We start from the raw sequence: 12313 nt of genomic DNA, 5'->3' as shown, positions 1-12313 counted from the left end.
GGTAAGCTTCGGACCCGGTGTCCGGTAACTGCTTCGGGGTGAGCTAGTTAAGCTCTTCTGCCCCTTATGTACTAACTCTCCACTCGCCTTCGGCCTACTCGGGCCCTCACTAGGCTATACACACTAACGGCAGCTTTCCGCGCTTCACCGATCTTATGGCGCCGGCACACCTAAAGCTCACTTCTCTGAGTTACAGCTGAGTCTGGACTGTGCTCCACTGCAGACTAACCTCTCTCAGGCTTCTCTACTGCAGGAACTCTCTCAACAGTTTCTGCTCTCTGTCGACTTCAGTCTAGACCAGACTAACCGCTGCCTGGCTCCACCTTCCCTATTTATCTCCCTAACGGGCTCCCTCTGGTGGTCTGAGGTGGAAGGTGAAGCTGTGTGAATGGTTATGGGGGCCTCTTGTGGAGGAATCCATCAATACACTCTTCTGGGATCTGTGATACCAAGCGCAGCTGGGGGTCACATTAACATCAGCACAAACACTGCGTCCCCGCCGGGAGCTTCATGGCCGAGCAGCTGCATGCAGCCGTACATCACCAAGCTCAATGCCGAGCGTCAGATGGAGTGGTGTAAAGCCGCCACCACTGGACTCTGGAGGAGACGTGTTCTGTGCAGTGACGGATCACACTTCTTTATCTGGCGCCGGGAGGATGTGTCTGGATTTCGTGAATGCCAGGAGAACGTTACCCGCCTTACTACATTTTGTGAACTGTTCCCCATGACAGTGCCCTGGCCCATACATACATGGTTGGGGAAGTTTGATGTGGAAGAAAATGACCAACCACAAAGAGCATGGACCTCAGCCCCATCCAACATATTTGGCATGAACTAGACCAGATCTGCAAAGGGTGTGGATGGGGACTCTAATAATGTCTATGGATATAGAATAAGATATCATAAAAGCTTCTGTCAGTGTAGGTCCAGCTGTCCTTGGACCACTAACTGGTACAATGCTTTGTGTTATATCTGTTCTAAATAGTTTGAACATACTTCTTTCCTAGGAGAGCAGTATGCTGGATGACCACATCACAATGATATTCGAGGCTATCCATGGCATGGATGACGTTTTCTTCTCGAATTACGCTCAGCACTTTGGCCCTCGCTCGTTCTTCCATTCCATTAGCTAAGAATTGTGCAATTTCCTTCTTCCGGCTCTTTACAGTCTTACCTGTGGGGCCACAGGAAAGAGAAGATTGATCCTACAAGTAACATACAAAAGCAGAGGTGTCTCCATGAATGTCCCAATGGACAGTACTCACCTTTAAGAGTTTTCACCTGAATGAGCATACTTTTCACATATCTAAGGGAAGTCACCAATTTTTCAGGTTTATACCCTGTTCCTAAAAACTGGTTAACTCTCCCTGGAAAAAAATAGATGTATTTATTAAACTCTCTGTATATACTTGTCAACAATAGATCTTTTATACGGGTGCTAAAAAAGTTTTGACCCCCTATACGAATCTAAATACTTACATGTGCTGGCACTGTTGTGAACATGGGACTGGTTGATTAATTGGAACTGATTGTTAGCTGTTAGAACATCTAATAACATTTTTGGTATCTACCACTATGTATAGAAGCCAACTAGAAGAAGCCAGAATGTGCCTCCTGATGGGGAAGACTACAGAAAATTAGATTTTTTTTACGATTGAGCACTTCTGGTAAGGATTGAATGGTCTACAGCTTGATGAAGACCGATCTGTATGCTAGGGTCGAAACATTGCTACTTATTTCTGTATCTTTGATGGCATAATAAATGGAATTAACCTTATTTGAATTCTGTCGACTTCTTTGCTTTTTACATTGGATTTAGCTGAGGATCAGGGATCATCCTTGAATTGGGGACACACATCCTTTGGCAGAAGAGAGTTGGTGCTGGCCCACTACTACACTTGTGGTAAGGTTGAGTGGTCAGACATGTACCTATGTCATGTTTATGACATACATGCTATCAATATGCCATAAGCAGAGTTAGGATGAACCACCAAGGCCCTACCGGATCCTTCAGTGGGCCAAGTTCTGGCATGGCAATGATGCTTAAACGATCACCAACATGACCCTATTTGGTTTTGACTGCACAGTAGATCACTTTCTGCTTGGGTCCATAAACTTTTTATGATGTAATTAATAGTGGTCAATCTGGTAAAAGCAGAAGACTCCAGTCAAACCCTGACCAAAAATATCTATGATGGGTAAACCTAGTAGTATAACTTGAAACTTGTGGACCCCAATGCAAAATATCAAAAAGGACGCACAAATATCATGAGTTTATTAGTATTTGTCTTATCATATGGGCCAAACAGACCTTGTGAGTCCCCCTTGGCTTCAGGGGCTGACGGCAACCTCTGCACCCACTAGAGTTTCACCCCTGGGAAAACTCCTTCATATAACAACACCTGAAGTCTATCTTATCACATGCCTGACTTATTGCCTAGACAGTATTTTGCTATTGGTTCAAGGTCCTTCAATCCAAACAGATCCGAGCTGTAAACAATTTCCAAGATTCCCCTGGATGTGCGTGATATGTCTTATTTTCATAGGTCAGAATAGTTATACTTTTTTACTATTTAATTATTCACAATTTTATGATTCCATTGAAATGGTGGCTGTGGATCACATCACCACTATAAAATGTAGATATTATGTAGAAAGTATGTTGCTTCTAGTGAAAAACACATTCATATTTCTGCACTGTATAGACTCATCGTATGATATGAAGTCTCACAGCCATCTTCAGGACGCCGCGCGGGAAGAAGAGGAGCGTGGACGTCCAAACCGCGCGAGACCTGAAGCCCCGCCCTACGCACCGACGCTGCGCAAGGTCCTGGAAGGAGAGATAGCGATGCTGACGTCACCAGGACGCGACGCAAGGTCCTCCACCCCGACGATCGCCTGCGGAGCTGCGGCCTATGGAGAAGAAGCAACAGAAGGTAGGACACGGTCAACTGGGGGGGAGGAGGATGTTGGAAGTGGAGGGGACTGCCACCGCCAGCGCGGCCGCTGCCGCAGTAATGCCATTCACAATGCCTTACATCCCCGGAGCGGCCTGACTGCCCCAATACTAAGGGGAGTCGCATACCCTAAGCGACTTTAAAGAGAAACTGTACAGCCTATTTAAAGTATACCCCCTGATGGAGGGACAAAAAGTGAGCATATTGATAGGCCAGCTAACCGGCGCAGCCCAACGTGAAGTAAAGTCCTGGTCAGTCAGGGACAAGAAGACCGTGAAGGAGATCTTAGCCCGTCTGAAGGACACTTTTGATACCCGTACCTCAGCAGAGATCAAAATGAGGTTTTATGGGTGCAAGCAGCGGGCCCAAGACAGTATAAAAGACTATGCTTTGAATTTGCAAGAGGCCCTGGGAGCCATTAAACAGGCAGACCCTAACAGTGTGCGGAATGCAGATGAACTGTTGACTGAGCAATTCATTGAGGGTCTGTTGTCCAACGCCCACCGAACCCAGCTACGTGCAATGGCCTTGGGTTAGACTTTGCAAAGTTCAAAGACAGGGCCATCCGGGTGCTCCGAGAACCGGCACCGGGTAGCGCTGTGACCCACCGGTGCCCTGCTATTACCTATCACCAGGAGGCGGCGCCCTTGTCTGCAGAGCCTGTGGGAGCTGGTGCGCAGGCTTTGGATAAAGACCTGGCTGCAGACCTGCACCATCAGGTCCAAGAACTGACCAAAAGCATTGCCACATTAACCAGGACTGTGCAGTCGTTACAGGTATCCTCTCCAGGAAGGATCAAGCTGGCCACCAGTCCGGAGGACGTCCCGTGGCGCTGACAGAGGAGGATCCCATCGTCCAGAGGAAGACCCAGCGACCGATACAACGAGGACGGACAACCCATCTGCCGCCGCTGCAATCAACCCGGACATATGGCAAGGTACTGTCATTTAAACGGGCACAACCTGGGGCAGAGGGCCCATCCGGCGTGATAAATACGTAGGGGGACGTCCAGTCTTGCCTGTGGTAATGGACTCATTCCTATGAGTGCCCTACTAGACACCGGGTCACAGGTGACTACCATCCCTTATGTGCTCTTTAAGCGGTACTGGAATGACTCGGACATAACCCGCTACCCAGATGATGACCTGAGTATCATCGCCAGCAATGGTCAGCCCGTGCCGCAGGTGGGATTCAAAGAGGTGACCATTAAAATCAGTAAAGTTGAACTGGCGGCACAAGGACTGATTATTGTGGACATTGACCGTCGTGAGAGTCACCCTAAAATAACCTTGGGTACTAACGTGATTGAAAATTGTCTTGCAGAGATAATTCTCATTTTACAGCAGGTTGCCATGAACGCCAGCTCCGGCCAGCAGCGTGTCCTACAAAAGGAGATCCGGGCACTGATGAAACGGCAACAGGTAGAACTGTCGGGTGGTGAGATTGGTAGCGTTAGGATGAGTGACCCGTTCCCTATCGCCATGCCCCCAAAGAGTGAGATGATGATCTGGTGTCGGGCAGCTATTGGTCTGAGGGGTAGAGACTACCAAGCTATGGTAGAACCCGTTTACTCAGACAGTAGGCCCACCATTTTGACGGCACGGGGGGTGGTTGATGTCCGCCATGGGAGGGTACCTGTCCGCATCCTAAACATTGGGGAAAGAGAAGTATACTTGCCCCGGTATGCCACGCTAGCCAAATTGTTCACCATTAACCAGAACTCTGTAAAGGCCGTGGAACCCTTGCCTCCATCTCCCCCAGAGGAAGGTAACGGCTCCAAGAAACAAATGGAGGACTGGTGCCAGAAGCTGCACGTGGGCACTGGCTCCACTCCCCCACACCAGGAACAGGGAGTCTACCGGGTGGTTCGGGAGTACGAAAGGGTCTTTAGCAAACACCCGCTAGACTTTGGGCAAGTAAAGGGGGTAGAACATCAAATCCCCACAGGAGACCATCCACCCATAAAAGACAGATACCGGCCTGTACCCCCTGCACACTATCAGAATGCCAAGGGAATGTTGCGAGAAATGAAGGAGGCTGGGGTAATCAGGGATAGCTGTAGCCCCTGGGCAGCTCCACTAGTTCTTGTGAAAAAGAAAGATGGCACCATGAGGATGTGTGTAGATTACAGAAAGATCAACCGTATCACACACAAAGATGCGTACCCGTTACCTAGGATAGAAGAATCTTTAGCTGCATTAAAATCTGCTAACTTCTTCTCCACTTTGGATCTTACTAGCGGGTACTGGCAGGTTCCTGTAGCAGAGGCAGACAAGGAGAAGACCGCGTTTACCACCCCGATGGGTCTCAGTGAATTCAACTGTATGCCGTTCGGACTCTGCAACGCACCAGGGACCTTCCAGAGGCTGATGGAGTGCTGTCTGGGGCACAGAAATTTCGAGACGGTCCTGCTATACCTGGACGATGTCATAGTGTATTCCAAGACCTATGAGGACCACCTAAAGCACCTGGCAGAAGTGTTCGATGCCCTGGCAGGCTTCGGCCTAAAGGTGAAACCCTCCAAGTGTCATCTATTGAAACCAAGGGTGCAGTACCTGGGACACGTGGTGAGTGCTGATGGAGTAGCTCCTGACCCTGATAAGATCACAGTGATTAAGGACTGGCCAAGACCCTCCAACATAAAGAAAGTGAGGCAGTTCCTCGGGTTGGTAGGCTACTACCGAAGATTCATTCCTGGTTTCACCAAAATGGCCGCTCCTATGCAGGACCTCCTAATAGGCCAGTCCAGAAAGGTCAAAAACCAGAAGCCACCCTTCAGGTGGGACAAGCTGGAAGAGGAGTCCTTCCGCCAGCTGAAGATGGCCCTCACAGGGAATGAAATCCTGGCGTACCCTAATTACGGCCAGCCCTTTATTCTCCACACGGACGCGAGCAACATCGGACTAGGAGCGGTGCTGTCCCAGATCCAGCAGGGGAGACAACGGGTAATCGCTTATGCCAGCCGAAAACTACGGCCCACAGAGAGAAACCCTGAGAATTATAGCTCCCTCAAGCTAGAGTTCCTGGCAGTGGTGTGGGCAGTAACTGAACGATTCAAGCATTACCTTGCCTCTTCCAAGTTCACCGTGTACACGGACAACAACCCGTTGACACATCTGGACACTGCGAAACTTGGTGCCCTGGAGCAGAGATGGATGGCCTGCCTGTCCAACTATGACTTCACCATCAAATACCGGGCAGGACGCTCAAATGCCAATGCAGACGCTCTGTCCAGGATGCCGAACTTACCAGACGGAGGTGAAGATCCAGAGGAACTGGAAGAGATTGAACTCCCCGCGTTTCACCGTCATGGGATTACCCAGTATTCCCACCGGGTAAGGGACAGGCACTTCGCCACGTTCAATCCCTTACCCCACTACAGCTGGGCGGAGACGCAAGACAGTGACCCAGCAGTCCGCCTGGTAAAAGATATGCTGACGCAGGCTGATGCCGGCCTTGACCCAGACGCCCCGGAGGCGATCAAACAGCTGTGGAAGGAGAAGAGTAAACTGTTTCTCTACAAGGGGAAGCTGTGCCAGAGAACTGTCAACTCCCGGACACATGAGCTGACCTGGCAGGTAGTGGTCCCGAGACGAGACGCGGCTATGGTCCTGGAGGCATACCACGACGGAGCAGGGCACTTCGGATGGAAGAAGCTGTAGTTCCTGTTGCGTGAACGGTTCTTCTGGGTAGACATGAGAGGGGCCATTGAGAGATGGTGCAGAGACTGCGGCCCGTGCAACCTGAGGAGGAAGGGCCGTGCCAGCCAGAAGACCCCCCTGCAGCCCATCATCACGAAGCAACCACTAGAACTGGTAGCCCTGGACCATGTGAAGCTGGCTCCTAGTAGGTCCGGGTACGTCTATGCCCTCACCATCGTAAACCACTACTCCCGGTTCCTGGTGGTGGTCCCTGTCAAGGACTTAACGGCTCAAACAGCAGCTAGAACCATCCAGCAGCACTTCTGCCGTCCACACAGGTATCCGGAGCAAGTGTTGACTGACCAAGGTCCAGCCTTCGAAGTGGAGGTCTTCCAGGAGTTCTGCAACTTGTATGGCTGCAGGAAGATAAGGACAACGCCTTACCACCCCCAAACCAACGGGATGTGTGAGAAAATGAACAATATCGTCATTGATCTCCTCAAGACGTTGCCCCTGGAAGAATGCAGCCTGTGGCCGGAGAAGCTGTCAGACCTGATTGACTTGTACAACCATATCCCGGTGAATGCTACAAATTGCACCCCGGCTTACCTGATGCGCGCAAGGCCTGGCAAGCTGCCAATTGACCTGGAGATGGGAGTCCTGACACCCGAGGACACCTCGCCAGAAGCAGACTGGGACACGGAACGGCAGCAGCAGTACCGGAAGGTACAGGAGACCGTGGAGCGAAGTCTGTCTCAAACAAGAGGAAGGCAAGAGAGGACTTATAACCAACATGCTCCCGCTGTTCCCCTGGCACCTGGAGAGCAGGTCTTGAAGAGGAAGAGACGGCTCCACAAGTTGGATGACCAGTGGGAGAAGGACCCGTACACCGTACTGCCCTCAAGCCATGAGAACCCAAAAGTATGTGTCATCAGTAAGGATGGAGGAGAGACCACAGCCACTGTCTCCAGAGACCACCTGAAGAAGTGTCCCGAGCAGCTACAAGGTGCTGAAGAAGACCAGGATATCCTTCAACCCGCAGAGAAAAAGGAAGAAATGATCAGTACCGTACTCGGAGACTTTTCCCGATCCTGGACTCAGATCAACAACGCAGTCGTGGTACCCGTCATCACCTTTCTCCAGCCAGCCCCTCAAGGGCCTACAGAAGAAGAGGGAGTGTCGGAAGAGCAGTCGGCCCAGGAGGCAGAAGGATCCATACAAGCAGCTCAGGAGAATCAACCCTCTGCTAGTAGTGAGCCTGTCGTGCCCCTAGTAAGCCAAAGAGTACGCAGGAAGCTGCCAGGCCTACCCGCAACACCTCCTACACCCTGTAGTGCAGAGCCAGATAGTGGGTTATGTAGGTCCACCAGGAGCACTAGAGGACAGATGCCGGCTCGCTGGAGAATCTAGAATGTAATGTGGATTAACCACTAAATTGCAAATCCTGAAAATGGTTTATGTTTTTTTTGCCTATTTATTAATGATGTTCTACTAGTAACCCTGCAGGTTTATTTGGACTGTCAGGTTATTGACGCTGAATAACCGGAACTACATTGTAAATAGTTACACTTGGTGCCTCTTGCAAAGACGGCCGCGGAAGAAAAACCTGTCTGGCATGGCCCGTGTGGTCCAAAGTAGTTCGCTTCGCCTTGCAGCCACGCCCAGGGCCAACGTTTGGGGTTTGCTTTGGACAGGTCCCCGCACAGTTCAAGACTTCACCTTGTTGGGTGACATGGACACCCGGTCACGGATGCGCCGTGACCTCTAAAAGACTAAACTTCTTGTACATATGTTGTTGTATTATTGTTTATACCCTGTTATGTATGTTTCAAAAATGTGTTTAGTCCCGGAGTACTAAATTTCACTAATGGGGAATGTGGCACCCCAGGAGTCTGGTTGCCACAGTGATAGAAATATCACGTCTGAGAGCAAGTGGGAGGTTCCCTGGTCAGGAGCCCTTGAACATGCAACAACTCCTGTCCCAGACCAGATAGGGGAGGAATCTGCCCTATATAAACTGGATCTGGGGTGGGGTTAGTTGAGTGAAGCTCCAGAGGATCTGAGACTGAGACAGAGCTGAGTCTAGTTCTAAGTGAAGTTCCAGACACATGGAAAGCAACAGCTAGGAGCTCTGTAGGAGCAGGAGCTGAGTGCCAGGGACTGGAAGCAGATATTGCTCGTCCTGGTTGAAGACACTACGACCGGACAACGGAGTCCGAGGCTGTGAGGACTTATATATCCAGCAGCAGAAACCAGCCGGCAGGGGATTTCAGGTCCTCTGGCCATAGGAAGCCCGGAGGCTCAGTCACACACAAGGGACCGGTACCGCCAGCGAGGAGCGGAAGCTACCAGAGGGTCCAAGTCACCAGCCATACGGGTGAGCACCACACGGTATACTCAGGGACGTGGGCTACTTCCACTCGCTTACAGCATGGTAGCCAGGAAGAGTGCAGTCAGACGGGAAGGCCTACAACTCCACCTGGCCAGGGGAACTCCTGTTTGTTCACAGACTGACCAGGCCTCTTATGCTAGCCAGTACTCCCGGGAGGGTCTGCCTTATCATCATCAGTAAAGACCCTGAACTGCACTGCAAAGACTCTGAGTCGTTCCTGCTTCACCCGTGCACCATCACTCCCATCATCCACACTCACTGCCCTGAGGCTATACTCCTCCCGTGAGGAGTTGTCCCATCCTCTGCTGCGCACACAACACCAGCTTCAGCGGTCTGCCTCGCAGCGGCGGTACACCCTGACCGCAATCCACGGGTGGCGTAGTCGGACATTAACCTAAAACATATAAAAGACTGCCACGGGTCTGACCACCCTGAGCCACGGACCGGGTCACCGCCACGCGGAGACTACAACCCCCAGCATCCCACAAGAGACCCGGCTCCGGGTAACCCACACGCGTGCACACACGGCCCAGGGGGCGCGTCACAGACACGGACCAGGAGGCCTTATACCCGCTCACTGGGGAGAAGTTCTGAAGTGCACCCAACCTACTGAGTACCCTGGACCGTACCTGACATCCGCACCAGTAAAGGTATTGAAGCGAATCCCCTGTCTCTGTCAGTTACTCCTGCTGCGCCTTACCGCCTGCACTACAAGTCCCAGCATCACCACCATCAAACTCCATACTGCCCCGGGGGCCCTCTCCACCTGTGGGGAGCAGAAACACCTCAGCTGCCATCCCATCACCCCCCAGAGGTCTGCAGCAGCGCTGGTAAACCTTACCAGGTACCACAGGTGGCGTCACAAACTATTTATTTTATTTTTATTTTCCTATCCAAGTTACAAACCCCCCTTTTTCGGTTGACCGCCCTGGGCCACGGACTGGGCCAGCCACCGTGATATCCCCCACCAGCATCCATAGGCCTGGCTGCCGAGTACCCCATTGCCCCGGGGGCGCATCAGGTCTACAAGACGTCTCCTGCTTCTAGTATCTCTGCTGTATGTTTCCAGCATGCCTCACTGATCTGCTGCACCACCGCCTGTGGTTCGTGTGCCCACCCGGACCTTGGGCTTGGAGGATCCACTTCACCAGGAGAGCTTAACAGACCAAAGGTATCTGGCAGCTGCTACTCCACTCTCCCAATTAAAAAAAATGCATGCTCAGTCAAATTGAGTGTGCATGTATATCATGGGGTCAGCAGAAATATCTGTTGGCCAGCAACTATCTAAAATCTATGGGCAGTCTAAGATTTGAAGAAAGGGGACATGTTCATTTCTTTATAATGAGAAAAATTTTGGAGTCTGGGAAAACTGTGTAAGCCGTGAGAAGTAGGTGCTACAGAGAGGGGGCACAAAAGGTATTTTTGCCCCATATAAGGAGACCAATTTTATAAATCATCGGTGGGGGGACTGTTACAGATTTTGCATTGGGGCCCAGGAGCTTCAAACTAAACTTTCTTAAAATTATTTAGTGATACTGCAACAACTTCTTAAAAAAAAGTCAATGAATTAGTGCCCTTAGCTTTTATGGCCATTACAGCCCTGGTATAGTATAAACATTTGCCAACTATATAATCACTATACTCTATGGATAGTATAGCAGCTTACCAACAGCCATGGTTGTAATGTCACGTAAATGGTATTAAACTTTTTCAGACTCCTATATGTCAGCCGGCTCCTTCTTTTAGAGGTAGTCTGGCCTACAAGAATATAATTACACTTTTAGATGATGAGCAGGTTACAAAACTGTAGAACAAGGATAGGACTTACCTGTACTGACTTATGCTACATGGTCGTATTAGCGGAGGAAGACAGCAGGTAGTATGGAGATCCAAAGTCTGACAGTGTTTGAGTGCAAAGTGTGCAGGTTTATATATCCCCAGTAATTAAGCTGTAATGTTACGTAATAGATTTGAATATGTATCACTAAAGGTGAAATTTTAGTAATGAGGAAACTAACCAGAAAAAAAATATCCATGAACTGAAGGTTCAATGTATACTGCTGAATTGTGACTTTAATAAATATATACAGTAGTGTGAAAGTGTTTTCCCCCTTCCTTTCGTATTCTTTTGCATGTTGCTCACACTTTAATGTTTCAGATCACAAAACAAATTTAAATATAAGACAAAGATTACACAAGAAATCACAAAAGGCAGTTTTTAAATGAAGGTCTTTATTATTAAGGGAAAAAGAAATCCAAACCTACAAGGCGCTGTGTGAAAAAGTGATTGCCCCCAAAACCTAATAACTGGTTGGGCCGCCCTTAGCAGCAACAATTGCAATCAAGTATTTGTGATAACTGGCAATGAGTCTTTTACAACACTCTGGAGGAATTTTGACCACTCATCATTGCAAAATTGTTGTAATTCAGCCACACTAGAGGGTTTCTGAGCATGAACCGCCTTTTTAAGGTCATGCAACAGTATCTCAGTAAGTTTGTCAGGACTTTGACTAGGCCACTCCAAAAAGTCTTAATTTAGTTTTTTCTTAAGCCATTCAGAGGTGGACTTGCTGGTGTGTTTTGGATCATTGCCCAGCTGCATAACCCAAGTGTGCTTCAGCTTGAGGTCACGAACAGATGGCTGGACATTTTCCTTCAGGATTTTTTGGTAGACAGCAAAATTCATTGTTCCACTTACCACAGCAAGTCTTCCAGGTCCTGAAGCAGCAAAACAGCCCCAGACCATCACACTATTACCCCCATATTTTACTGTTGGTATGATGTTCCTTTTGTCAAATGCTGTGTTACTTCTACACCAGATGTAATGGGACATTTGTGTCACCCTGGCCTGGATGCCACAAATATAATAAAGCTGTGTCTGAGAACAAGGGGGAGGTCCTCTAGTCAAGGACCATTAGCATGCAGCACCTCCTGTCCAAGGCCAGTAGGGGGAGCAGGCTGCCCCTATAAAAGCTGGAGCTGGGGGCAGGGTTAGAGAGAACTGGACAACCTGTCTCTGGATTGAGAGGTGTCCCAGAGCAGGAACAGACAGTTGTGTTGCAGCCTAAGAGGACGTGTGGCAGTAGGAGAGCCACGAGCCAGGGACAAGAGGCGAAGTGAGCCTGTCCTGGCTGCAGCGGCGGTTAGCCCTGACCGCAATCCACGGGTGGCGTAGTCGGACATTACCTACAGCACATCGTAGAATACCACTGGTCTGATCACCCTGAGCCACGGAACCGGGTCGCCACCACTACCCCCGTCGTTTCCCGGCTCCGAGTGCCCCACGGCCCAGGGGGCGAGTCAGCCTTGGCGTAGTCGGCAGG

At 50.0% G+C, this 12313-nt stretch overlaps 1 protein-coding gene across 12 annotated transcripts in view; it reads right to left on the bottom strand.

Moving 5' to 3' along the window:
• The window catches only part of LOC141174386 (uncharacterized), a 242361-nt gene extending 231440 nt beyond the window's left edge, over positions 1-10921 (bottom strand). For all 12 annotated transcript variants that reach the window (XM_073659284.1, XM_073659288.1, XM_073659286.1 and 9 more), the window contains exons 1-4: positions 10819-10921; positions 10657-10748; positions 1266-1367; positions 997-1174 (exon numbers count right to left, since the gene is read on the bottom strand). In XM_073659284.1, coding sequence (XP_073515385.1) covers positions 997-1174; positions 1266-1367; positions 10657-10666 — 290 coding nt within the window. In that variant the 5' untranslated portion in view covers positions 10667-10748; positions 10819-10921. The remainder of the gene's footprint in view (positions 1-996; positions 1175-1265; positions 1368-10656; positions 10749-10818) is intronic.
• Positions 10922-12313: the final 1392 nt, after the last annotated feature.

The sequence above is a fragment of the Phyllobates terribilis genome, unplaced genomic scaffold (assembly GCF_046119375.1).
Source record: "Phyllobates terribilis strain yellow unplaced genomic scaffold, ASM4611937v1 Scaffold_13__5_contigs__length_258822181, whole genome shotgun sequence".
Taxonomy (NCBI): Eukaryota; Metazoa; Chordata; class Amphibia; order Anura; family Dendrobatidae; genus Phyllobates; species Phyllobates terribilis.
Note: the sequence above shows the minus strand (reverse complement) of the source record. Positions and strands in the feature narration are given on the sequence as shown.